This window comes from Balaenoptera musculus, chromosome 6, assembly GCF_009873245.2.
Source record: "Balaenoptera musculus isolate JJ_BM4_2016_0621 chromosome 6, mBalMus1.pri.v3, whole genome shotgun sequence".
Taxonomy (NCBI): Eukaryota; Metazoa; Chordata; class Mammalia; order Artiodactyla; family Balaenopteridae; genus Balaenoptera; species Balaenoptera musculus.
In genome coordinates this window covers 1,868,179-1,895,640 of record NC_045790.1, presented here as the reverse complement: position 1 = coordinate 1,895,640, position 27,462 = coordinate 1,868,179, and the positions used below count along the sequence as shown (strand labels likewise).

At 49.2% G+C, this 27,462-nt stretch overlaps 2 protein-coding genes across 9 annotated transcripts in view; one reads left to right on the top strand and one right to left on the bottom strand.

Moving 5' to 3' along the window:
* Positions 1–1,409: 1,409 nt before the first annotated feature.
* The window catches only part of PALLD (palladin, cytoskeletal associated protein), a 386,129-nt gene continuing 360,076 nt past the window's right edge, over positions 1,410–27,462 (bottom strand). For 2 of the 5 annotated variants that reach the window (XM_036854851.1, XM_036854854.1), the window contains 10 exons: positions 27,336–27,434; positions 26,504–26,554; positions 25,140–25,361; positions 21,479–21,628; positions 13,114–13,208; positions 10,948–11,080; positions 7,520–7,727; positions 5,217–5,382; positions 4,682–4,815; positions 1,410–3,610 (listed from right to left, as the gene is read on the bottom strand). In XM_036854851.1, the coding sequence (XP_036710746.1) occupies positions 3,438–3,610; positions 4,682–4,815; positions 5,217–5,382; positions 7,520–7,727; positions 10,948–11,080; positions 13,114–13,208; positions 21,479–21,628; positions 25,140–25,361; positions 26,504–26,554; positions 27,336–27,434 (1,431 nt within the window). In that variant the 3' untranslated portion in view covers positions 1,410–3,437. Of the gene's footprint in view, positions 3,611–4,481; positions 4,527–4,681; positions 4,816–5,216; positions 5,383–7,519; positions 7,728–10,947; positions 11,081–13,113; positions 13,209–21,478; positions 21,629–25,139; positions 25,362–26,503; positions 26,555–27,335; positions 27,435–27,462 lie in introns of all 5 variants that reach the window. The other 3 variants (XM_036854853.1, XM_036854856.1, XM_036854852.1) reach the window with 3 other exon arrangements.
* LOC118896685 lies at positions 5,389–20,617 on the top strand. 4 transcript variants are annotated; one of them, XM_036854857.1, is made up of 5 exons: positions 5,389–6,568; positions 6,694–6,942; positions 10,464–10,589; positions 12,032–12,161; positions 16,075–20,617. In XM_036854857.1, exon 5 carries the CDS (start codon positions 18,425–18,427, stop codon positions 19,352–19,354), a length of 930 nt encoding a protein of 309 aa, XP_036710752.1. In that variant the 5' UTR covers positions 5,389–6,568; positions 6,694–6,942; positions 10,464–10,589; positions 12,032–12,161; positions 16,075–18,424; the 3' UTR covers positions 19,355–20,617. The 4 variants fall into 4 exon arrangements, with proteins under 4 accessions (XP_036710752.1, XP_036710753.1, XP_036710754.1 ...); XM_036854858.1 differs by lacking the exons at positions 5,389–6,568; positions 6,694–6,942 and adding an exon at positions 7,734–7,846; XM_036854859.1 differs by lacking the exons at positions 5,389–6,568; positions 6,694–6,942 and adding an exon at positions 9,414–9,447.

The following is a 27,462-nucleotide window of genomic DNA, read 5'->3' as shown; positions in this document are numbered from 1 at the left end:
GTGGGTGGCAGCCACACCTGGTTGCTAGTCATGTGCCCACTCCTTTCTTAGAGACACAGAACTCGGAACTGAGACAGGGCCCCCCTCTGAACTGGGTGAACTGGGACAGGGCCCCCCTCTGGAGAGGGTTGCAGTCGGCCCCTAGGTGTGTGTTTAATTAGAAGCCTGCCCCTTAGGCCATAGCTGTGAAGACCACTGCCCTGTGTCACAGAGAGACTGGGGTGCTTCAGTGTGCTGCCTATGTGCTCTGCCCTGGGGGGTAGCAGGGTAAGAACCGTTTCTCCATTACAGACTTACGGGACTCGCAAATGTAAGCCCCCCTGGCCAGCAGAGCTAGGCCATTCAGGTGTCCCCTGGGCCCCAGGCCAGTGCACGGGCCCCTTTATGGGAGCTAGTGGCAATCTGGAGGCAGAGGGATGGCGTGAAGACAGCGCCTGCCCTTGGGGGTTTCTGGAGAGGATTCGGGTTGGCCTGACACGTGTCCAGCTAGATGTCTGTCCCTCAGGCTGAACATAAGCAAAGAAGCCTCTTTCACAGAGGGTCTGGGCGCTTTTCATTTGGCGGCCTCTGTGCTGGTCCGTGGGGCGGGCTAGTCCGTGCAGCCCTGGAAGAAGCATCTCTCAGTGACCTGCAGCCTTGTCTCATGGACAGAAGCCCCGTTGGCTTTCAAAGCTACACGTCTTGGGGGCTGGTCTCAGAGGCAGGCCTTAAAAGTTGGGGTCCTGGTGAGGGGTTCAAGTCCTTCACTCCCCGGGGAAAGCTTGGGGTTGAGTTCCCTCCTGACCGTGGGTCACCATGCCAGGCAGTGGGGGTCACAGTGAGGCTGTGCCTCGGCCCCTCCTGTTGTGACGTGGGTCTGTTCTCAATTCACCCGAGGTTTCTTTTGGAGGATACGTAGTAGTGGATCTGGTGTGTCTGGGGGAGGACCTCTTGAGCCAGAACCCCGTATACTTCTAAGAGAGCGGCTATGGTACGTGGTCGCAGGGTGCTTTCCCGGGGGACCACAGGACCCACTGTTACTCCCAGGCACATGTCCAGTAAACTGCTGAGGTGGGCGGGGTTCTGAGCCAGCTCCCAGTGTCCCCCCGTCCTGGGGTGCACCCCCCTTCTCTCTCACCCACACACAGATCCAGGCTCCGCATGGAAGGGATTCTGCAGACCCAGATCAGGTGGTCCCTTAAAAGGCACGGGACTCTTCTTGACTGGAGTCAAAGCGTGAGAGGGATTTGTCCCGAGGGGGATTCTCACTGCCGGTTTTGGTGAGGGAGGGGGGTGACGCGGCCTGTAGCAGCCCAGTGCCCCCCACTGACAGACCATGTGAGAGAGACCCAGTCCTATAGCCGCGAGGAGCCCAATTCTGTCCCAGCCGCTTGCACTCAGGTGAGAATGCACTGCAGCGGACACAGTGGTTCTAGTCTGTACCAGTTTATTACAGCAAGCAATAGAAAATGAAAACGACTGAGTATTTGCTTCACAAAATTGCAACTATTATTTGTTAAATATTTATTGATGTTAAATCCACATTACACCAGCACAACAATCCAAAGTAGTAGGATAGTACTTATTTCTTTATAAATACATGAAAGGTGGCAAAATAATGCTACTTAATCCCAAACCCAGCAAATCAGCAAAAAGTCACATTCAGAAAAATTTGGCAAGTAAGAGATGATGTTAAGTCATAATTCTACAGTATAGAAAGGTCCAGGAGAGACTTTGCACGGTGTCTGAGATCCCACATCAGCAATGCACGTAGGTGTGGTCAGAGACACGTGTGCCACTCTGCACAGAACGTGGGCACCGGAGCTCCAGCCTGGCATTTAAAGCTTGCTTGGTTGGTGCTCTTACAAGGAAGGAGAAAGCTGTCCATGTGAAGCAGCACAACGGAATATACACGGTGGCACACAGATACAAAATTACTTAAAAAATACTATGTATTGAATTGAGTAACTGAGCTAAGAGAGTTCAACATTTTTATTATAAATAATGAAAGATAAATGCGTTTTGCATAAAGAATACAGTGTGTTCTCTTCATAGGAAAGTACCATTAAAGACTCAGGTTTTATAATATCAGCCCAAATTTGTTTTTTTCTCCTTTTTAAAGTTTATTGGTTCTGACTTAAAACCATCAAGTCTGGTCAGAATCCACTCCATCTAGCTGATGCAGAATCACAGGCATTCAAAAGCAGTCTTTGCCCGAGATGCCTTTACAAACTACTTGGAACCCAGCAACTTCTTAAGGCAAAAAGGTCTCGTGGCAGCAGGGAAGTGAATTAACAGTTTCCATCCACCGTATGGCAGTGCCATGGAGAAAATGCATTCTGGCACCCCCGTCTTTGTCTCCCCAAGTAGACTAGCGCCCACAGGCTGTTTCTGATCCGTGACAATCTCGCAGCTCAGCCCATATTCAACTTGCGGTACGCACCTCCAACCTCCTGCTCCGGCGCCAGCTCAGACACCGCAGCGTCCCGAGCACGAGCTTCCCTCCGACTGACCCTCGATACCCTGACTTGGGAATGGCGGTGTTGTGTTGCTTCTGTCTTAGGTTAAGTTTGAAGAAAACCAAAGAAAAGCCTGGCCTTGACCGTCTCGTGCTCCGCTACCTTCACGTAAATGAACACAGTCTGAGTGTGCTGGTTGTGCTTCCTTCCCCTCTTCTCTCTGCTCCTTCCAAACCCGTCTCCTCCAGACGCTACACAGCTTGGTCACTTGGGTGGTCTGGGTGCCCTTCGTGGAATGGACTGCAAGATGGTTCTGCTTTATTCAGAGCACTTTGTATTATTTTCATATGGTTTGTAAGTAAGCGCCCTACCAAGGTAACATGAAGAGAAAATACTACACGTAAAGAAAAAGAGGTTAAGAACGAAGGTCTTAACCTTGTTAGAAAACTGATGTTAACAGAACTGAAGGCAGGTGGCTCCTTCCGCACGGTTTAGTGGAAAACGATTTGCACACAGGCGTTTCCTTGGGCTTCCTGGTGGCGCCCTCCTCCTCCCATCCCCCGCGTGGGTCCCTGGCTGCGTGAGCACACTGCCCCTCAGAGCCCAGGCGGGGTCCCCTGTGGTGCCGCCACCTCCGGGGAGCCCCCCGAGCTCACGCTGGGTGGCAGCACCTACGCTGGTGAAGACACTCGGGACAACACAGGTCGTGGTCACCTTTTTTCCGTTAGCACTTTGGCATTTCAGACCCCCTGAGTCACAGCACTTCCCAAAGTTTTAAATTGGCTGATGAATGTGAATTCTCCGTGCAAGGTGCGCATTCCTATCAGCATCGCGTACGCAGCCTCTACGTCTGGTTTACCAGGAAGAAAAGTAGGATTTTGGTGTCCTTTTGTTTCTTAGAGCCAAAGGTATGTTTCTGCCTTTTCCGTCCCGTGACAGAGGAGAGGTGGGTCAAGGCAGCGGCGGTTTCAGTGTCTGGGCTCCGCGGAGAGCGCCAGCTCACAGGTCCTCGCTCTCCACCAGGCCGGGGCTCAGCATCAGGTGCGACGGGCTGGCCTCGGGCTGGAACGCAGCCCTGATGTCGAGTCCCTGGTCCGAGAGCGCGGCGTAGCGGCTGGCCGAGGGCCGCACCCGCTTCGGCTTGGTGCTCGGCGGGAGCTGCTGCCACTGGGCTGCAAGACACAACGCGGAACTCAGAACCTGTGACCAGGCGGCATGGCTCTGGCCGTGCACCAGGCGCGCGTTCTTTGCAAAAGACCGAACACATCCATGGTAGAAGTCCTGAAACGTACGAGGGGTTCTGCGGTCTACTCACAGGTTGCAGATTTACTGCCTACACAGGGCGGTGGGGCTACAGCAGCTCGGGAACAGAGACAGCGTGTAGCTTATCTTGATAGTACTCACCGCAGCTCGGGGAGTCCTTTGAAATGGCTGCTACACTTCCTGCTGCTCACTTTGAAAAAAAACTTCAAAGCTCAGAATGTATAAATGCCACAGTAATGACAGTCATCAGGTATTCTGGACGGATTGTCTAACACAAATTGTTTGAAAGGAGCCGGGCGATAGGGAAGGTTGAGGTCAGTCATTTCTTATGTGTGAAATCAGTTCTGAATTTTTCCTAGTGGTTTTCTTGTCACTAGATCACATAATGCTACTGGGCTAGTCTGTAAACTTAGAACATTTTTCTTTCAATCTGGGATGCATGTACACAAATATACGTACACAAACACTCACAAACCTAGTGCTGAACTGCTTAAGATATGTTAACACAAAGCACTAAGCCACAGGAAGTATGCATTCCAGGTTCAATGGGCCACACGTTTAGAGTGAATTAAGAGGCTGTGACAGGATCATAGCTTAGGGGGAAATGTTAAAAGGGAGTCATTTGCACAAGGCAGTAACAAAATGTGAAAAATCTGTGCTTATGCCTTTGCCTGGTGTTAACTCCTAAGGGTGCTGGGTAAGAAAGCCACAGCTGGGTAGCCGACGCCAGAGAAATCCACATGCACATTTTGCTAAAAACGCAAAGTTCCTGAGTGATACTTGGGCACTGTTCTCCTGGCGAGGTTCACTATTAATGATGAGAAACTATAAACAGAAAGAGAAAGAGCAGTGTGAAATTTCTGGCAAATAAAGCGCTAGAGTTGTTGATGAGATCAGAGTAACGTGATTTGCTGTGCTGACACCTGACTTGTCGTAACTGAAGGAACCAACGCGTCGAGGCGAGAGGGAGGGGTACTCACTGTAGACGTCCAGCCGGGCCGTGCAGGACACGATCCCGGCCTCGTTCTTGGCCGACACCGTGTACCAGCCAGCGTCGTCCTTGGTGGCCCCCTGGATGAGCAGACACACGTAGCCGTAGTTGTCCCGGTGCAGGCTGCAAAAGACGGACGTGGCCCTAGGGCTCGAAACGTTTCAGGACGCGAAGCATCGCTTTTCATTAGCTCATGAGAAACAGGACGGTGCAAGCAGCGGATAACAGGGTCCTCCTAATTCTGCAGAGGCCGCCAGCCCGTGGCCGCTAATGGGACGGGGAGGGGCCGGGAGGCTGGATGAAGCCGAGCGCTCAATTCCCAGGGGAGGATCTGCCCCCGCAAAGCACTGCCTGCGTTAGGCGGGGAGCCGCCGCATCGCACAGCAGGGTGGCCGCCTACGGAAAGCGCAGGCGTGTGGGGGCGGGGGCTGGCCCGGGGGCGGCGCACACGGGCGCGTGCTGGGCACCTGCCTTTGGGACCATCAGGACCCCTGTGGGTGGGGGGCGGCCCCGTGGGCTCTCACCTCACGCGGTCCGTGCTGTGAGTGAGCGACTCGTTTTCCTTCTTCCAAAATATCTGCGGTGGCGGCACCCCGGACACCCGGCATTCCAGCCGCACCGGGTACCCGTCCGCCACCCCTGTGTTCTGCAGCTTCTCGAGGAACACGGGGGGCTTGTGCGCTTCCTTAGCTGCGAAGACACGAGACGGATTACCTACCAGTGATGGGTGCAAAAGGTATCACAAAAGAATGCAGGTGCTTTCAGCAATACTGCTCAACTGTGCTGACGTCGTTTTTCACTGCAGGTGGCAGGACGCTTGTCCTCTCTCCAAGTTATCCCTCCTCCACCAAGAAAGGTTCCTACCCTTCATTCCACTCCTTTCTCTCCTCAATCAGTTCAAGTCCGACAGGCCTGCACCTGCTCCCAGAGCGTCCGCCTGAGTGGTCTCGGGGGACCTCTGTCAGGCTGGTGACTGATGGGGGTCCCTGCCTCAGCCCAGCGCTGCCATCTAGCGACACTGATTCACTAGATTCCACCCTGCTGGCCGAAAGACCCTGAGGATTTCTAGGTCCTGGCTTAAGAGAGACATACCACAGGCTATAAAGGGGGAAACAAGAGGAGAGGCAGCTTTAAATAGTTACCTGAACACTAGGAATGTACATTCTATACATTACCAGTTCCAATTTGTATTTCTTTGAAGAAAGCTATGGAAACGACGACTATTACCCAGTCTGGAAAAATCAGAACTGTTGGTAACACTCTGATTATTACCATCAGTGTTTCCTTGGATCTGCGGTGGGGACAGTCCCAGAGGAAGAATAAGTCTTAGCGACCATCATCCTAGCCGCCAACAATGAGTCTGAGGGTGCGGCCTTCTCCACCCCCTCCTCTGTGACAAATAACAGCAAAGCAAAGGTAAACGTTCTACCTGAAATTTTTAAAAACCTAAGACCCTCTATGACCTTGAATTATATAGAGGGTTAATTTTTATCGGACTTTTTGTGGTTACTTGACCTGGGCTACCCTGGGCAGAGACCTCACTCGGTGCTCTTCCTGGGCCCCAGTTTTCAGAAGCGCGTAAAATGCGTGAGACGGGCCTTTAGGTCGCAGCGACCCTCCACAGCAGGTCTCACGCCCGCATTCCGGAGCTTGGCTGGGCAGGCTTGTGGGGATGCAGAGCTGCACAGGGCTTCGCCCTTGTGACACGACTTAGCCCTTAAACCCTGAGCGTCACGGCCCCCTTTTACAGTTGGGGACACTGAGCTGCAGAGACAGACCTGCCAGAGGACACAGCCAGGAAACGAGAGCTGGGCTGGGAGCTGAGCCCCGACTTCCTCCGGAAGTGCCGACGGGGGCATCTCGGGCCTGAGGACGGGTATGGTCAGCGGGGGGACCCCAGCAGCTGAGTTTGAGGAGGGAGGGCTGCAGGAAGGAGTGAGACTGAAGCAGGGCTGGCACGCAGGCTGCACGCTGCCCGTGTTCTTGTGTGAACACGTCTAGGTGTCGTCACGAGAGTCCCTGGCCCGGACTGTAGCCGGGCCGCCCGCCGCGTCCTCGCTGCTGCTGTTTCCCCAAGGAGCTCGACGGCTCCCGGCACCAGAGGGGCACCGGGGCCTGGCCCCTGGGAAAGTCACTTCACCTCTCCTAATTCCCATTTGCTGACTGCCTCGTGGGGCTGCCGTGAGGACCAAGTGAGCGCTTCGCATGCAGTGATGAGAAATAAACGCTCCGTTCTGCTGCTTTTTTCAGGTGAGCACAGAGGACAGGCTCTCTACTCATGCTCAGCTCCTAAGGACACTAAACCTTTCCATAAACTCATTTCCCATACCTAAGGGTAAAACTTTATTCTGGTAGGTAAATTCTGTAAAGATACATAGTCAATTAAAAAGCAAACCTGAGTTTAATCTGTCTATGACATTGGGGGTAGATCACAGTGTTTCAAAGTTTTGAATTTCGAAATCACTGCACATGACTTTAAAAGCTAGGTCTACATGGAGAACTTGCTGCATGAGCACATTCTCCTACGTCGTCTGGTTCCTGGAGGCCGGGCTGCTGCTGCCCTTCCTGTGTGACACTGGGGGCCCAGGAGAAGGGGGACCGCCCAGAAAAACTGCTCAAACCCTTTCCTCTGGCTGCCAGGCTGACGGGGGAAGGGAAGAAAAATAACCATGGCTACAGCGAAGAAAAAGTGATGTTTCTGACTTGCCAGGTCTTAACACGTTGATGATAACGGTCTATTTTTTTTCAGCGGTTTGACGTACTTTCCACGTGGGTTAGTTTGTTTCTACGTCTGACGCTCACCCTGGGAGAGGTTCCCGGGACCTACCTGCGACCACGAGCTCCAGGCTGAAGGAGTTGTGTCCAGCCCGGTTGGTGGCCACGCACGTGTAGACGCCGGCGTCCCGGGCCGCGACGGGCTCGATGATCAGAGAGTGCACCCCGTTCTCTCGCACCAGCATCTTGTGGGCGCTGTCCTGGCGGATGGGCTTGCCGTCCAGCAGCCAGCTGAGGTCGGGGGTTGGCAGCCCACTGACCTAAACCGGAAAGGAAGTGCGAATGAGTTCCTCTGCTGCGGAAACAGAGTGAGGTCACGAACACCTAAGACGCCGGCTCAAACTCCTCCTTCCGGACAACATGAGGCTCTTAGCATCAGGTCACGTTTCTTACTTACTTACTTACTTATTTTTGGCTGCATTGGGTCTTTGTTGCGATGCATGGGCTTCTCACTGCAGTGGCTTCTCTTGTTGTGGAGCATGGGGCTCTAGGCGCATGGGCTTCAGTAGTTGTGGCTCGTGGGCTCTAGAGCACAGGCTCAGTAGTTGTGGCACACGGGCTTAGTTGCTCTGTGGCACACGGGATCTTCCCGGACCAGGGCTTGAACCCGTGTCCCCTGCATTGGCAGGCGGATTCTTAACCACTGTGCCATGAGGGAAGCCCACGTTTCTCTTTTGCTTAAAATCTTTGAATAGCTTCTCAGCACACACGGGCTCACTTCTAAACATTTCTTATAGAGCAACCCAGAGAAAAGTGTGATGGGGACCAAAAACATTCGCCATCGTCTTTCCTCACCCAGGTTATAAAGACGCTGAGGGTGATGTCAGCCCGGGGCTCTGAGCCCTTTGGAAAAAAGATGTCCAGCCATGACAAGGACTCACACTCAGCTCGCATGGTTCACGATAAAGCCTCTCATCAAGGCTGCTGTAGCCGCGGAGACATTAGTTAATGCAGCCATTAAGACACAGGGCTGTTATTATTTTATAATCCTTGAAACTAAGTAATAGGAGCCATACGAAATTACCCAGAAAGCCATCTCAACAAATTAGCCTCACGATGGAAACATTAAAAAAAAAAACCACTCTCCAGACCATGACAGTCGTGCTGACCAGAGATCAGACAAAAGCACGTTTAATGGCTAACAGCATGGTGTGCAGTGAGGGGAGGGGTGGCCACCGTCTGTCAGCTCTTTACTCTAGGGCCCTGCATTCTGAACGGGAAGAAAAGCACCCGTAAGGAAGGCCCTTTCACCCCTACCCCAAATGTACCAGTGGGAAATCACATACGGAAAGATGTCAGTGGGACTGTAAACCAATTCTTCTGAGAATCAGCTCTGCCAAAATCAGCCAGAGAACTCACAAACTCCACTCCTGCTGTGTGACGCTCACGTATACTGCCCCCAGGATGCCTCAGCCCCCAACACACACAGCAAAGGCCTAGGGATTTACAGAAAACAGTTAAATCACTGGCTAAAAGCGGGCAGGCTCTGCACCGTCCCATCCGGCCACCTGCCACCCCCAGCGCACCACGCCCGCTCTACCTGTCGGGCCAGCACAGGTGCACGGAGGAGGGGGGTGGGCTCTCCCGCCCGGGCTGCACAGCTGGCCCTCTTGGCCGGTCAGAAAACGGAACCTCTTGCACTCTTGGTGGGAATGTAAATTGATACAGCCACTATGGAGAACAGTATGGAGGTTCCTTAAAAAACTAAAAATAGGACTACCATACAACCCAGCAATCCCACTCCTGGGCAAATACCTGGAGAAAACCATAATTCGGAAAGATACATGCACCCCAATGTTCATAGCAGCTCTATTTACAATAGCCAAGACATGGAAGCAACCTAAATGTCCATCGACAGAGGAATGGATAAAGAAGAAGTGGTACATATATACAATGGAATATTACTCAGCCATAAAAGAGAATGAAATAATGCCATTTGCAGCAACATGGATGGACCTGGAGATTATCATACTAAGTGAAGTAAGTCAGAGAGAGAAATACCATATGTGGAATCTAAAAATTGATACAAATGAACTAATTTACAAAACACACAGACTTAAAGAATGAACTTTTATGGTTACCAGGGAGGAAGGGTGGGGGCAGGGAGGGATGAATTGGGAGATTGGGACTGACATATACACACTACTATATACGAAACAGATAACCAACAAGGACCTACTGTATTGAGCACAGGGAACGCTGCTCAATATTCTGTAATAACCTAAATGGGAAAAGAACTTTGAAAAAGAATAGATACATGTATATGCATAACTGAATCACTTTGCTGTACACCTGAAACTAACACAACACTGTTAATCAACTATAGTTCAATATAAAATAAAAATTGAAAAAATTACGCTGGAGGGACTTCCCTGGTGGTGCAGTGGTTAAGAACCCACCTGCCAATGCAGGGGACACGGGTTTGATCCCTAGTCTGGGAAGATCTCACATGGCACGGAGCAACTAAGCCCGTGTGCCACAACTACTGAGCCTGCACTCTAGAGCCCGCGAGCCATAACTACTGAGCCCACGTGCCACAACTACTGAGCCCGCATGCCTAGGGCCTGTGCTCCAAAACGAGAAGCCACCGCAATGAGAAGCCCACGCACAGCAACGAAAACCCAATGCAGCCAAAAAATAAATACATTTATATTAAAAAATTATGCTGGAAAGTATTTTATACATCTTTATACATTTTTATACATTTCAACAAGCTTTTTATACATTTCTACAAGCTCAGAGTTAACCTTCTAAGTGCCTTACATCCTGTGTTCTGCAATTCCACAGACAACCAGCAGAGAGAGCCCAAATTATTTTTTTAAAAGCTTATTCATATTTCAGAGCTAAAATTTAAGTTTAAGGTCAATAAATAATGGGGCAAAAACACAAAACAATCAAAAAATTTCAGACTAGTGGTTCCTACACATTTTTGGCCTCGAGGTCCTCTGGGAAGCTGATGGCAGGTGTACCACATACAACCTCCTGTGTAATTTCAGGCCCACACACCCGATGAGACCGGCTCACCCCAGGACCTGATTAAGAAGCCCTATCGTAAAGCGACGGAATGAAGGTGCTGCTCAGATGTCTCTCAGAAACAGGAAATGGGAGGCCTGAGAGAGTAGGTGTGTGCATACAAAATTTGTATGAAAACAGAGTGAATATAAGTAAGATCAGGACAGAGGGACACATCCAACACAGTCAGTCATTACTTCAACAAAAAGGGCGACTTTGAGGGACAAAACCTCCCAGTTCACTGTCTGGAGTATGGTATACAGGGTTCTAGGTAAAGGACATATTCAACAAAAACTTAAAAGTCAAGGAAAAGAATGATTTGAAATGTATATAAATATTTAGTATGTTCCATTTTCTCTCCTCTTCTGCTAGAAAACATTTTAAAGATGTATACTTTACATACTTTCCCCAAAAGGAACTAGAGGGAAGTGGTATTGCAGGGAGAAGGGAGGCACCCACGCCCCTCACCTTGCAGTCCATCCTGCAGAGCCTGCCCTCCTGGACCGTCAGGTCCCCAGGAGCCTGCAGGAAGTGCGGTCGGAAGAATCGCTCCTGAATCGGTTCACCTTCGTCGGCACTGTCCCTGGATCTCGAACGAGACCTTCGAATGAGAGAGAAAACCAACAGATGGAAAGAAAGATGGGGGAGGGGAGGGAGAACGCCACAAAAGATAGACAATATAGATAAATAGACAGATGGAAAGAAAGATGGGGGGCAGAGAGAGACGGAGGAGAATGACACATAGATACAGAGAGATGGAAAGAAAGATGGGGGAGGGGAGGGAGAATGCCACAAATATAAATAGATGGAAAGAAAGATGGGGGCAGAGAAAGAGAGGGAGAATGACACATAGATAAATACAGACAGATGGAAAGAAAGGGGGGAGGAGGGAGAACGACACAAATATAGACAATATAGATAAATAGATGGAAAGAAAGATGGGGGGAGGGAGGGAGAACGACACACAGATGATAGGTAATATAGATAAATAGGAAGTATTGTCAGGTTCTTAGTCATCTCTTCTCTATAATATATGGAGTGATAATACAATTTCCTTACCTGCTTACCTAGCTCCTAATCCCAGGGTTTATACCATAAAAAAAGTCAGTAAAACAAAATCTTGTTTCATTTGGAAGTTTATTATACATTTAATAACCTGCTAATTGCAGACTTCAAATAATCTGCTGTCCTAACCCTTACAGCTAGCATAAATCGTGAAAGGGGAAAATGGGGAACTAACAGTAGCCTATTTTTTCCTAAATAAATATTTTTAAAGCTGTATGAGAAGCGGCAGGTGTTGCTCATTTATTGCCAAGTATTTTTCAACAGAAATTAGTACAGCTTTCCACTGTGACTGTAAATTTGCAGGAAATTAAAAGTTCTTATTATTTAAAAAGAATGAATATCTTCTAATAAAAATTTCTTTTCATATTAACCAGGAAAACAAATCACATTTTAGGCAGGTTTTCTTCTGTAACCATTAACCATGTGCCTAAAGCAGTATTTTTTTTTCTTTTTTTTGCTTTAACATAAAACTGTGCAAATCTCCCAGATTTTGTGCATCCTTCTTGCTTTGGAGTATGCTGCCAGAGCCGCCTTTAAGAGCAACATGATTTAAAGTGACTGCAGGGAAGACTTAGGAGTGAGGTGCAGAAACTAACCCTGCCGGTGATCATTGGAAGGTAGGTTAAGAAACACTTCAGTAGCAAAAGCAGGAGCAAAGCAAATGAAAAACTAGTATAATACGCTAGCCATCACCAGCCTTCATCCATCGGGTCTCATTTATGAGCACAACGCCCTTCCAGGAGACAGTGGCCCACGAACGGCTGAAATGCACGGAAGGCCCCGAGTAAAGCCGGAGAGAACGGACCTGCTACAGCTGTGCTGTGCGCAGGGGTGCGGGCGCAGGTGATGCTGTGAGCAGGCCCCGCCCCGGGAGCCGGCATCAAACCTGCGAGCGCCGAGGCCGGAGCTGCCTCCCAAACACCAGCACAAGCCCGCGCGGGGCGTGGACCCGCCCGCTGCTGCTTGCCGTGTCCTGCTCCTCCGGTGCCCTCACTGGCGTGTCCTCCCCTGCGCCCCTGGCCCTCCAGGACCCCCTGAGCAAGGCCCGGGGACCGGCCGGCCCAATCACCGGCCCCTTCTGTAGCCACGTGTGTCACTGAGACCCGCAGCCCCGCTGCCCGTCCTCACGTGCACTCGCTCGGGGCCACGGGGCAACGAAAGCGTCCAAAGTACAGCAAGTCTGACCTACGAGGCTAGGGTCTGAGACGAGCTTGTGACCTAAGCGACCGGAGGAGGGACCTTCGCACACGAGCTGATCTTAGGAAACCCAGAGGGCAGCCCGCGTGATGCTGGTGAGGAAAGCGTGGCTAGAGCCTGGGTGCCACCGACCAGCGTGTCCGTGGTGACGTGGCTGCCGCGCGGGGCGGCTCCCGGCCCTGCTCACACGCGGCACGTGTCGGCGGGCGCCGGGCCCAGCCGGCATGTCCTCCTCCCCACCCGCAGCTAGAGAGGAGCCACACGCCGCCACGCTTCCTGCCGTGTCCCCACCCTGTCCCTGCGATGCTGGCAGCGCTGGGTTATAGTGACAGTAAAAGAGCAGCAGCGCGCGGGAAGGGACGCGTGCGATACCTTCTGCCGTGAGGCTGGCCGGCGGGCGAGCGGGGGCTGCGGCCTCTCTGGTTCACGGCCTGCACCATCAGCCGTCCCGTGCAGCTGACGCGGCCCTGCGGGGACAGAGGGGACCGACGGTTAGCGGCCGGCGCCCCCGCACCGCCACGGTCACCACCGCCCTGGTCTCCACAGGATGCTCTTCCCAGCAGACTGACGTGCCGCACCAGCGCGACCCCAGCCTGTCTCTGAAACACGCCCCCCGGGACGTCTTGTGATGATTCCACTTTCAAGGTCAGATACCTACTGCTGGAAGCTAACTCTGAAATCAAACCAGATCATTTCAGTTTTCTTTTTAGTTACATATTCATTAAATGTTAGTGGTATCCCTTCCCAAAACCGCACACTGAAAGAGCTGCCGGCATGAAAAAATAAGCTTTACGTAACAAGCATGCCCGGGGCGACAAGGAGCATAATGGCTGTGGGACACCTTGTCCCCACAAAATGAGAATATCTGAGATTTAAAAACCAGAGCAGTTAATGCCTGAACCCATGAGGGTCACATGATACGGGCCTATCTAATGAAAAGCTGTATTTTATAATCTTTTAAAAATATTTTTTATTTGAAGTATAAAGTCTATAGCCCCCCCACCCTGAACACACCTGATCTTGCCTGAAGTATAGTTCACTTAATATTATATTAGTTTCAGGTGTAAAACAGTGAGTCAATAGTTTTATAGATTATACCCCATATAAAGTTATGATAACATATGGCTACACGCGCTGTCTTCTCTCTCAAATTGTCAACTGGAAATCGGGTAAGTGCTGTCTCGGGACACACAGCCATACTTAAGAGGGGCCGGGTGACAGGAATAAATGGCCCTGTCACTTTGCCTTCTGGTTTAGACTCATCTCTCCCTACGTCCAGCAGAGCAGCAGATGATCTCCTCCTCCGCTCGCTCCTCTCAGGGCCCCGGAGGACGAGCGGAAGGACAGCTAAACCCCGATGGTGGCCGAGAGGGAGTACGCAGGGTGGGAACATGGGAAGCAGACCGATGTTGCACACTTACCCTTGGTGAGTTCCACAGCTCCAGGCTGAAGGGCGCGCTTAAGTCAAAAGAGAGTTGACCCCTGACCCCCACTGTCATTGCAAGTGGCCAGACAGGTGACCAGAGCAGAGGGGTTCTGTGGGTCCTGAACCGCCTTCTGAGCGCCCCCTCGAGAGGATGCTGGCGGGGACACGGAGGGGGACCCCACAGCAGGATGCAGGGAGGGGCCCTCGGGGTCTCCCCAAAGCCTGGGCCTCTTCAGGCCATAGTCACCAGGGAAGGCAAAGACACAGTACCGGTGCAGACGGGAGGGTTAGGAAGGACCCAGGCGCTGTCGTAAACACACAAACTCAAGCGGTCTCGTACCGCGGGACACGCACCTTCCTCCACTGAGGCCACAAACGCTGCCTTTCCCGGAAATTTCCAAGTATAATGAAGTATAACTTTATGAGGGGAGTTATTTCCAACTTAGATCAACTGTATCTGAAGTTCAGGCCACACGATATGAATTCTCTCATGCTGATCTTACAAACACTTGGGATTCCCTAAAGTAGCTTGAAATCTGTACATCAATTCCATCGAACCCCTCCTGGTCTGTACTTGCTACAGAAAATCTAGCTATAACTTGCTTAGAAGAGCCCGTTATAAATTACACAACTGATGTATCGTCAGGGCCGGGACATACAAGACCCATGATTCTTTTTGGAGCTTGAGGACAAGGAATTGCATGTTTTGTTTCACACAAATAGCTTCCATTGTACTGATGATACGGTTTCCTTACTATCTGCTTTGCTGCTTCAGCAAATAATTTTAATTTGGAGAGATTAAAATAGAGTTACGTCATTTGGGTGGATTCTTCCTTGTGGTATAAAACCCAGAGGACCCACCAAGACAGTTAATATTAACTAATGATTTATGTAGTTAGATAAAGATAAAAGTTAAATTCAACCTTTAACCTTGAATTTGGGGAAGCAGATAATGGTGCTAAAAAAAAAAAAAAATTCCTCTAACCTGGATTTGAGTTTTGACTTTTTTCCTAAAGCTTTGGGCAAATCCTAAATTTGTTCAAGCCTACACTTGTTCTTTTGTAAAAGCTGGGGCACTGTACCTCACAAGGGTGCTGCAGAGATTAAATGATATAATCTATGATGATCCTGTTACAAATCCTAAATTTGTTCAAGCCTACACTTCTTCTTTTGTAAAGGCTGGGGTGCTGTACCTCACAAGGGTGCTGCAGAGATTAAATGATATAATCCATGATGATCCTGTCAATAGTGAACGTACTTGACGTCATCGTCACCGCTAACTCCGCCACCGCTGCTGGTACTGTGTTTCTCTGGGTCTGTGACATCAGGTGTGCACACTAAGGTGATTTTTAGGGGCCCAGCAGCTTGGCTGACTCCAGTGAAATTTTCCAAGCAGATGTATGTTGCTCGCGGTACACTCTTACCTTGTTTGGTTCCTTCAGAGGCCTCTTTTAACCAGTGCCCCCCGGCCCCTCAGGGCTCTCAGTGCTGGGATGAGCCCCAGATGCCTGCCTTTGGCTCCTTTGCCCTGGGTTTGTAACCAGCTCTGTCCCTTACAGTGGAAAGACGAGGCAGGCGACATACTCCTAGGTGAGGGTCCTCATCTGTGGAACAGGACCCTCCTGGTCATCCTGCAGGGAGGGGCTCTTACGATGATTCAGTGAGTTAACAGGGGTTAACAGGGGTCAAGCACTTGGTGGTGTGTCTGGCACATCCTAAACGCTCAAAATGTTAAATTTTTACAGCACTGGATACAGATGTAACTATAATAACCACCAGATGGATAGGAACTGTTTTGTTCAACACCATTTTTTTCATATGACTGGAGTTTCCTTCCTTCCCTCCTTCCACCCACTCTCCCTTCCTTCTTTCCTTTTCCTTTCTCTCTCTCTTTTTTTTGGTTTTAGGACGCAATTTACTCCAGAGGAAAAGCGAAGTACTCCAAGCGTAGGAGGGAGACTGTGAGGAGAGCAGACCAACCTTTCCACCTCACGCTGGTGCCTGCAGGGCGCCATGCACACAGGCAGGTGTCTGACGGCTGCGTCCGAGGCCCAGGAGGAAAGGGGTCCTGCCCAACCCTAAGCACTGTCTGTGCCTGGGATACACTTCGTCTCCTTTCCCCGCTCCCACACACACGGTGAGAACAGGTTGGCATGCTGCTCTGTAAAGAGTGCACGTTTCTACCACGCTTTCAAGATTTTTACTGCGATTGCTTAGAACCCTACAAATACTGCCCCAGAATCTTCCTTAACTTCCCAAACTTAAGAAAACGGCATATGTTGTCATTTATCACCTTGTTATTCCCACACCATCCTCCACTTTGGAACAGAAAGGGGAAAGGGCCTGGAATTCAGGAGGCAGAACTGTGAGTTTGATAATATACTGATATTGGCGAAATATATTACTAATAACAAGTGAACAGGACTACTTAGAAAGCAACCAAAGTAGCGAGTGGTATAATTTTGACACTTTCAGTCCAGAACTCAGGGAAGCATTTTTGAAAAGATGCCTCCAATGTGCACGCTAGAAAGTTCAGATTTTTAAGTCTGAATGTTTTCTGAGGAAGATCATCCAAAATGAGCATTCAGTGATTTTAATCCTACAAATGTGCCAATTAACCTAGTAAAACTGCCGTCATTCCAGGCTCAGGGGCACATAAACGCTGTCTGTTCGCTTTTAACTGTCTCGTTTCTTTCTGCTTTATCATTAAAACATGAAGGAATAACGGAAGTGAATGTTTGAAGGGAAGCTTGGAAGGTGCCAGAAAACCTTATAACGTTGAAACACACACAACCAACAAACCAGCCTTTTAAATTTAACTCAGCTGCTCACTGCTTTTCCATTGCAGACAAGTCCTCAGTGTTTAAAGCTATAGCGCGAATCCCGCGTTCGAATTCTTAAGGTGGTTCTCTGTTAACCATCCAGCTTGTAACGCGTATCTGAGGCCTCCTGCACGGTCAGTGATTTACGTGCTATGGACAAAACATCTGCATTTCCCGGTTTATGAAACCTAACTTGCAGCCCACAGGTCTCGGGAAAGCCTGCCGCTTGCACACACAATGCAACTGGAGGACGCAGCAAACGGTGCACGACAGCCATTCCAAACCGGAGAGCAGGACAGGGGAACCTAGCAACGCAGCAAAACAAAGTCAAACATCTGTGTTTCGATTCCGCCGTGTCTTCAAGATGGGGTTAGAGTCGGCCATAAGCGGAGCCGGCGGTCCTCGGTTCGGCACCCGCCTGCTGTAACGCGGCACAGTCCCTCAGGGCCCCGCTCAACCGTGCGACTGTCTCCCGGGAGCTGCCGGGCTGAGGACGCTCCGCGGCCAGCGCCCGCCGGAGCTGCGTTCTGCCCCAGGTGGAGACTGCACGCCACCAACAACGTCTGACGTGCTTCTTATTCCCTGAAGGCCGACCCAGGTGGAAAATCATTCTATAAAATAATCTGCTGACCGCATTGTCCTCTTTCCTTGCTTCTCACCCTTTCTGTTGGCTGCTCTCGGGGATTATCTTCCGCTGCTCTGGAGAGCTCGGCCGTCTGTGTTTCATTACCGAACTCATCTTTCCATCAGCCTTTGCCTCTTTCCCTCGGTCACTTCGCATCGTGGAGGCCACGGTGCACCAGAAAAGAGATGGAGTTGTCTCCCTCCTAAACCCAAATCCTTCCATAACGTGGAAAAAAATGAAGGTACCAAAGGGCGTCAAGGAAGCAGGGAGCCCAGGTCAGTGGACCCCACGTTATGCTTCTGGGACTAACGTATCTTGAAACACTTAGCTTTTACTTTTGAGATTTTTTTTCAGTGCCTATTTACATCACGCTTCTTTTAAACCGTGTTGTAATTCACAAACTACAATAAGGGCGAAGTCCTTTACTGCACCGTAGCGTGACGCGTGTCTGTCACCACGTTCCTACGGCAGCAAGGGGCAGGCCGAGGGACGGCGCGCTGCTCGTCAGGCCCGAGACGCCGCCGTGTTCTCCTAAGTGGGCAGCACGTTCACTCCAGTTTCTCGGTGGTGCCTCACAAGACCCACATCCGGCAGCTGCGGACACACCTGCTACTGAAGAGCCGGCCGGAGAGGAAGCGTCACCCCTGCGCGGACATCAGCGGGCGCCTCACTCAGAAGCCTGGAGCGGCGACTGCCGAGCGCCGCGAACACCGGAAGTCACAACCGTGTCAGGCTGCGGGCCGGCGCCCACGCGGGGCACGTCCTCGGAGTCCCCTCGGGAGCCTCGCCTCGGACGCCGGCCTTTCGGTCATGTCGGTGGGAGAGGAGCCGCTTAGTCACGAGAAGGAGCCCCATTCGCGAGGATCCTCGTGGGCCCGACCTCGCGAGCCGGCGGGATTCTGGCATCGGGAGCTGCTCTGCCACCGGGGCCGCGAGGGCTCTGGGGCGCGGGCCAGCCTCGCCGCTGTTTGCCTGACTCACAGCCAGGGCGGGAGGGCCTGCCAGGAGAGCCGGGCGTCCGGTGACCTGCGGGAGGCGGCCACTCCCCATCTCTCTGTCTCGTCCCCGCAAGGTAAAGGGCGAAGACCCAGACAGGGCGGGCCCCGGGGGGCGCGGCCAGGGCTCTGGGGCGGCAGCAGAGCGCACGACCCGGCACGAGGGCGGCTCCCCGCCAGCCCAGCCGTGCACGTGGGGCCTGCAGCCGAGCCCTCCTCCCAGGGCCCCGCCGGGCACGCCTCTCCCAGGGTGGAGGCCGGGAGACCCTGCGCCGGCACCGTGCTGGGGAGAGTCCAGCCCGCACTGACTTCTGGACTCGTGGCGCTGAGGGAGGGACACGCCGGGCTCCACGGCTCCTGCCAGCTCAGCGTGCTGCTCCGAGAGGGGGACCAGCGTCCTCGAGCTTCAACAGCGGCAGTGACCTGCACTGACGAAGCACGTCACATGCCAGGTAACCGAGCGCTTTACAGGCATCGTTTAGATTCGTGTTATTTTTCTCACTTCATGGACGAGGAAGCGGGCGCAGAGATTCAGGACCTGCTAAAGGCCACGCGGCCAGGACCCAACTCAGACCTGCCCGGTGCCGGGGGCTCGCTCTTACCCCCGGCTCTTCCGAATTGTCCCCACTGTCTCCACTCCTGGTCTTCGTCCTGTCACTTCCGTCTTCTGACTTTGCCCCTCCTCCTTTCCCATGTTGACACGGACATCTTCAGCCCTCCTTCCCCTGGCTGGTCAGGGGTTTAGTAAACACGCAGAGACCGCCACCCTGGAGCCCAGCGGCCTGCCCGCTGCCACTTGCCTGGTCCTTCCCGTTGGAACTTTCCCACGTGGAACGATACGTCACCCGAAGAAGACTAGAAGCAGACTCAAAACTGCAGTCTGACATTTACCTTTTCTTCTATAACATTGCTCACTCCAGTAACAACAGTTCAAAACATTCACTAGGACAAAGGCCTTGAAGTGGACAGCAGGACCCCAGGAATGGTGAGTACATAAGGAGCACAGTGAATTCCAGCTCCATAAGCCACCCTAGCCTTCCTAGGGCACGAGAGAAGGACCCAGAGCGAAGAAAAATTCTGCATTTTGCTGAGCACTCCACTACTTTTTTAAGAGGCAGAAAACTGAAAATCAAAATTGGTTAATAGAGTTGTAGTAGTAACATCAAAGATCAACGATCATAGACCACCATAACAAATGTAATAATAATGAAAAAGTGTGAAATATAACAAGAATTACCAAAGGTAACACAGACATGTAAAGTGAGCAAATGCTATTAGAAAAACAGCAGTGATAGACTTACTCAACACGGGGTTGCCACAAAACTTCAATGTGTAAAATACGCAATATCTACAAAGTGCAATAAAGATGGAATTAAAAAAAAAAGTAGTCAAGGAAACATACTAAAAATATAATTATAAAAAGAGAGTTCCACTTTCGTTCCCTCAAATACGAACAACATGAACACAAATAAGCGTTAAAATGGAACTTATTAGTAAAGGTTGTGATTTTGACTATTTTTCAAAGAGATGGTCATGTGTTCACTGATTGAAAAGTTAGAACCTCAAGAAGGCGCGTTAACTTGGAAACTGTTTCCTGTCAGTGGAGAGTCGGCTGTCCTGGATCACAGCCTAATTTGTGGGCAATTTCAGTTTCACTCTTATTACTGTCATTGCAGAAATGTATCTTTACATGACAATGTAACCTCAGGACAGGATAACACTGTACAAACTTTCAGAAGTCCGTAAGCTTTGCTAAAATTATTTGTATCATTTTCTAACAAACACTTAATATTTCCTTCAAAAGAAATAATGAAATAGGGAATGATATAAATAGATCAGAGATTTTTTAAAAAGATAACTTCTGGGCAATCTTCATCAGTTATATAATAAAACTGTTAACTTTAGCTTTTTTTTTTAAAAAAAAGAGTGTTTTTTACCAAAATGGGAAAAGAATTTTAAAAAGAATATATATATGTGTAACTGAATCACTTTGCTGTATGACTGAAACAACATTGTAAATCAACTATAGTCTAATATAAAATAAAAATTTTTTTAAAAAGTGTGTTATTTACATGATTTCTGCAGACTTCATAAAATACCCAGTCAGATGTTGAGCTTGTAAGGCACAAAAGCACTTCTTACACATTTCTGTGTACCCAGTATAGCACCTAAAATATACAAGATATTCAATAAAAAAGAATGTGCAGGCTTGAATTGGGAACATGGTACCCAGTAGCTGTCTGTTAAATTCTAAGTAGTCAACCGATTTTTTGACCCTAAATTTAAGGGCAACTACAAAACATCTGGATGTAAACAAACAAACAAAAATCCTGAATGCTCTATGTATGTTCTATCGAAATTGTAATTTGTCCACACTTACACATTACTTAAATTCCACTGAATTAGGTGTGCATGTATTTCTTCTAAATATTTTATTTTCTGAGTTTTTCTACCACAGCTTATCCATACCCCTCACTCTCCTTTCTCCTGAGAACATAACCGTACCTGAAATCACATGGTTTATGCATTTGTTTACTGGCTTATCTTCTGTCTTGGGACCTTGTCCCCTGAAGCACTGCAGCCCCATCACCCACATGACAGGTGTACATATCTGGCTCTCAATAATATTTACGGAAAGGATGCACATCTGCACCGGAATTATTCATGTAGACAAACATCTCACGGAATAGATAAATATTAAGAAAGTATGTTTCTATCCTGGGAAACCAGGAGAATTGGGAAATTCCTGGAGAATTGGGAAAACAGTTTCAAGTCAAAGAGGCATGACTCCCCCGTTAGTCAAGCAGCTCCTCTGCCCGGGAAACCCCAGCACCCTGAGCACAGGCCCGAGGCCACCGCGCATCCCCACCTGAAGGTTCGAAGCCATGATCGTGTAATTCCCGTCATCGTCCAGGGTGGAGGCCGCGGTATGCAGAGAGCAGGTCCCGTCAGGGTCGCTCCGGATGCTGTAGTGATCGTTCTTGGGAGAGATCTGCTTCCCATCTTTAAACCAGTAGGTCTGAGGGGGAAGGCAGAGATGAAGGTGAGGCCCTGTGAGCAGAGGGGCACGGGCCGCCCTGAGCTCCCGAGTTACAGCGCGAGGCAGGACGTCGGGGCAGGACCTTGACTTCTGAGTGAAAAGGGTAGGTGGCAAGCAAGTTGAATTCTATTTCAGTTTTAGAAATTACATAGCCTCTTTTTATTTTTAAGAAGACATATATAAGCAGGCATTTACATTCATCCACTATTTATACGGAGGACGGTGATGATTTCTGAGCTGGCATCCCAGTTTTCTTTTTGCTTCTATTTTCAAGTGTCCCGAATGAAAATGTGTTACTTGTAAAGGTAAAAAGGTTACTGTAGACAACAAAACCAGAACCTAAACCCCAGTCATTCCTCGGAATCATGTCAAACAGAACAGGGTGTGAGGAGGCGGGGGTGGTGGGGGAACCCTATCACTTTAATTCCCAGCCGAGGGGCACAGGACGGAAGGTCACAGTTTGTCAGCTCCACTACGTTAAAGAAAACACAGTAGTATTGAAATGTATAATATTTTTCAAATAATATTTTAACTTGGGGTGATAGAAAATTAAATGTGAAAAATCAAGTGAAAATCTTGACTAAATAAAAAAATTCTAAATGGTCAAACGAGCTCTTCTACAGGTCCTCCTTCCCTCCCTCACCTTTAAGCAAGATCCTGGGTCCGTGGGTCTCTCATGGTTTGTTTATGATTTCTGACTTGATCATGAACTGCACAGCTGAAGACGGGCCACAGCTTGGGTCACGGAGCCGGCAGCCCTAACACGGCCGGGATGCGGCACTGGCCACCGGGAGGGAGATACATCCGCCCTTTTCAAGCCGTAGCAGGTTCTTGGTGGTCACCTTTGCTCCTTGCAACCAAAAGCATTCCTAACTGATTCCCAACAGAAGAAACTTAGTTCAGAGCCTGCAGTTTTAAAATGAAGTTCTTCCTGCATGTAACTCAACATGTCAGTTGAGACCACAGCTGGCCTTCCAATTCCACTCCCTGTCAAGGCCTCTGAATCTGAAAAATCTTTCTTACAACTTCCACGTCAAAGATAGGAAAAGGCTCAAAAGAGACGGCAGGAAGTAAGTGCAAGAGCAATCAGGGTCTGACCGCTGTAGCTTTTCCTACCGTTAGTTTTCAGTTAGTTCCACGTTTACAGGAACTGTATTATTAATCTCCAGAACCTAAAAGTTCACCATCAAATAGACTAATAACTTTCCGTTCTAAAAGTTAAGTTACATAAGGCGTGATACTTCGTAACTATCATGCTCTTAGTGGTTGGATTATTTCCGATGGAACAAAGAGGCTGTGATTAGTACATAATTTCTCCCTTTTGCATTCTTGCCGCTATGCCAGTTCTTTAGAATTATTTCTCTCCTTTAATCATATTTTTCACCTCTATTGTACTTGGAATACAACTTTCAAATGAGATTAAGAAGACAGTTCCAAAACTTTACCAAGACTGCTGAGAGACAGGGCAGGAAGGGTACAAGACATGAAAACAGGGTGAACTAGAAATTCTCTTCCATCTTCTCATATCTCAATGGAACAAGCATGTCAAGGGCAGAATAAAAAAATTAAAGAAAAAACCATAAGCTAAAAAAATGTATATTTTTAAACACGATGAGTATTCCATACTCCAACAATCCTAATATAATTTCTAGAACATGTGCAGGAGAAACAGGTTTCAATAAACCAGGGAGGGAAGAAAAAGAATGGCAGCCAGGAAAACAAAAGAACATCTAACAGGAAAAAGTTCTGGAAAATCAACCTCTTAACGGCTGTGAAACATTCAAGGTTGTAGGAGAACAAGACAGTCACGTTAAAACAAAAGCCCGCCACTCGAGCGAACATAATGTTCTTTAAGAACAGGATTCAGTGATCTTAGAACCCGATCAGTAATCTTGCCTCGAGTAAGGTTTAAAAAGAACGTGGGCTTCTTTTTGTGACTATTTTGGAAGTTCATGATATAATTATGAGTTCCACTCATAAGCTGCATGTTTATTTTTAATACATGCATTTGATACCATGTTTGTGAACACACACCAATGATCCACTTATGTCAAGATAATACAGAAGTGTTCTCTAACAACAGTTGATTTGTGAAGTCTCATTAGGAGGTGGCGAAGGCTCTGAAAATTTAAAGCGAATTATTTTGGTCTATCTTTTTCTGACTGTGGGGCTGGGATTCGGCTTTAGGGAAAGAGCATGGTGGTAACACTCTCCTTATTGTGAAAACAGAACAACGGATGGAGCCACAGAGCACGAGCTCCTCAGAGTTTCAGGTGTGGTCACGGCCCTGCCCCTTCTCCCGTCTCACTCATTCTCATTCCGGCTCTTTTACACCAGCCCCTGTTAAAATGTTAATTTCAGGGGGGTATAGTTTTCATTTTTTGTATGCTTATTTTACATGTGCCTGGTCTCTGGTCCTGTTCTTTCACTGAAGTGTCTATTCCTTTTAGAATTGTTTCCATCACTTTAAACACAGCAATTTCAGAGGAGTCCCCTCAAGACAGCTCAATCCTGTGTAGCACCTTGGCTTCTGTTCTCCCGTTTCTTTTGCTGTGGACTGTTTGCTCGCACGGTCTGTTGAGTTTTTCTTGTGAACTCACTTCTTCCCCCTCCTGCCCTGTAGATGTCTGACATGCCCCAGCGTGGAAGTCTTCTGTGGGGCAATTTTTACTTGCTTCTGCCAGAAACCTTAGGATTATAATCATCCTGGACTAAATTTCATATTAATTTCTCAGCTTTGGGCTCTGTATCCTGTGAGAGTGGGAATCTGGAGTTTCAGTTTCTCATGGGTGCCTCTTTTATTCTCTTCTCTCAAGTTCTAGGGAAAAGTGTCGTCCTGTTTGCCACTTTGCTGGGCCAGTGAGCAGTGATTCTAGTCTCTTCTTAAAGAGAGGGCCACCCTCCCTCCTTCCGGCATCCCCACGTGCTTGCAGGAACAGGGCTCCGGCCAGGCCAGCCTCATCCTCGTACCAGAAGCTTCTCGGAGGACCCTTTCTCACAGTATTCCTGCTCCCGCCGCCTCTGTAAACACAGGAGGCTTTGGTTTTGTAGACTAAAGATCTGACGTTTCCATCATCTGTGGTAGCTTTATTCCTCTGTCTGGTACAGAGCACGGGTGGATTCAAGTTCAAGCCTGGCCACTCACAGCTTTCTGACCTTGGGGAAGTTCATTGCCCTCCCTGAGCTCAGCCTAGTCGTCTGCAATTTGGGTGTAACAATGATAACATCATATGAGTAAACGATGTGGGTTATGAAAAGCTCCGTGTCCGTTATTCTACTATTCTATTCTGTCCTGTCCCGTTCTATTCTTCTACCCTCGCTGGTTTCCGGGGCCTCCTGAGGACGGCCCTGAACTCAAGCATTTCACATCACGGGTGCTGAGAAGCTTAGTCTGCACCTCTGCCTCCTAACGCTGTCATGGTGTGTGGCATGCTGGAAGCAAACTCATCCTCAGGGAACGTAACTCTTAAGCAGCCCTGTTGCAGCTCACCTTCGGCTTTGGATTCCCGGTCACTCTGCATGTGAAGGTCACGGGCATCCCCTCAAAGATCTTGAAATGCTTCAGCTTCATCTCGAAGAATGGGGCCACTCCACTCTCCACAGACGCGTCCCCACAGGGAACCTCTTCCCCGGACTCCTCCACGGGGGACCTTTCCAGCCTGTACTCGATCTCACTGATGAGCCTCTGCTCACAGCTGGAGACTCTGTACTCCTAAACCAGAGAGAAGGGCACGTCACCGACCTCGGTCCACGTGGTGCGAAGCCCCCCGAGCCCCACGTCTTATCCCCTCTCCAGTGAGGCGCCCAGAAGACAGTGATGTTTCTACCACAGAGCTAAAAAAGGAGCCTGTGCCCAACTCCATTCCATACAAAACAGAGAACATCTGGAAGTAAGTATGTATGATATTTCAAACTGTCCTCAAGTCCTATCATCCAAAACAAAACCAAACCAGCTACGAAGATGAATTTCCTTCTCTCTTCTCTTGGGGTGGGGAGAAGAAAGAAAAAGGCAACAGTCATTCCTGAATCATTCATAAAAAGTAAACATGATGGCACACTGACTCCTCTGTCGGGCGGGGCACTTCTTTGGAAGGGCAGCCGCACAGGCGGCGAGCAGCTGCCGGATCACTCGGCCTCTGAGCGGACGAGTGATGGAGAAATGGCCCCACAATCCCCCCTCCTAACAACCTCGCCACGCAGCCTCGGGCTCTCCCTCAGCTCTGCCGCTCTGAGCGACCATCCTCCACCCGAGGCCTGACGGGCCAGTCAAATGTTTGGTTAAAAGAACAGGAGCAAAGCAAAGCCCCCGTCAGCGTCCTCTGGCGGTGAAGGGGGACCCTGCAGATCTCTTGCTGACAAAGTACAGTAAAGACAAGGCAGCCCATTATGAGATATTCTCTATTTAATATTAAGTGAAAGATTGTTTTAACGAGGTTTTTCCCTTAAGGTACTCAACCTTTAAAAAACAGTCTGTTGCCTTGAAGGAAGAAATTCAACAGTATGAATAAAACTGCAAAAAATACACAAGTTGTTTTGTCTAAACAGTATCAAATCAGTCAGTTTAAGAACTAGCTCTTTTCCCCCCTAGAAAGGTTGAACAAATGAGAAACTTTTCACAATTTAAAATTCAGAGTATCCACAAAGGACAGAATCAAATTCAAGTTTGTAAATAAGTGACACGACAAATCACACCGCAGTAATTCTGTCCATCTGATATTAAATGAAAATAGACACTGGTCAGAGTATTTATAATTAACGTATGGCAGTTAACTATAGATACACAGGTAAACGAGGAAGAATAGAAGAAACAGATACAGGGAAAGACTGGGAAGAAAAGAAAGGTGAAAGCGTGACCTTTTGACCATCCAGAGGACTCCCTACAGAAGCATGAGGAGACCCAGGGTCCTGTAATGGTAGAAAGAAAGAAGTGAAGCCCAGTAATAGAAGCAGCAAAAATCGAACGAGATTGCTAGCTTCAAGTGAAACTGTGGTGGTAGCAACATTTAACACACAGAAACTTTCAGATTTTGAAGGCTGGTCTACTTCTTAAGAGATACGAGAAAGAGTTTACTTGATCCTTTAAACTTGTGTTAAAAAGCTTTCTTTTATCTCAGAGCTACATCTGGAGACTCCAAATAGAAGCAGTGGAGATTATAAAACAGTTTATTTACATCAAATCCAAGAGGTGACTTATTTTGGGGTGTTATCAGAGGAACAAACTGTTAGCATTTTAGGTTCTCTGCTGATCAGTGCTTTATAACTACATATGTGGAGGAAAACAGAGTCTTTTCTGTACATAGGTATTTTACCTGGACGAGATATCAAGAACATAATTGGAAACAGTCACTAGTGATTTCAGACAATTTCAGTGAACACACGTTCCTCCACACAAACCTATTCCGCATTACAGCCCAGGACAGGAAAACCAGAAAGATACTTGGAAGGAGAGAAACTAATCGATAAGAAAATAAAAAGAACAGGTGTCACCGACTGAAATAAATCCCAGCACTCACTCAGCATAGTATGTGCTCAATAAACGCTGGCTGGGAGGCTGATCTGATGACAATGTTCTTTCCTCTGACCCACCCTCTGCTCTCCACAGAGCTGACCCCAAGCCTGTCCGTAAGGAGGGCGGGGAGAGGCGACAGGGTAATCTGCTTCCCTGGGGAGCAGGAGGAATGGGTACCTGGTCGGCTGCCTCCTCTTCAGGCTCCTGGACGTTGAAGACGGTCGCGCTGTCGGCACCCAGCAGCCGCCGAGCCATCCTTTCCTCGTACGTCAACCTCTAGACAAAGCAAGTCACAGAAATCAGA

Coding starts and splice junctions, on each gene's coding strand:
- LOC118896685 (XM_036854857.1), top strand. CDS start 18,425: ATGTCGGTGGGAGAGGAGCCGCTTAGTCACGAGAAGGAGCCCCATTCG.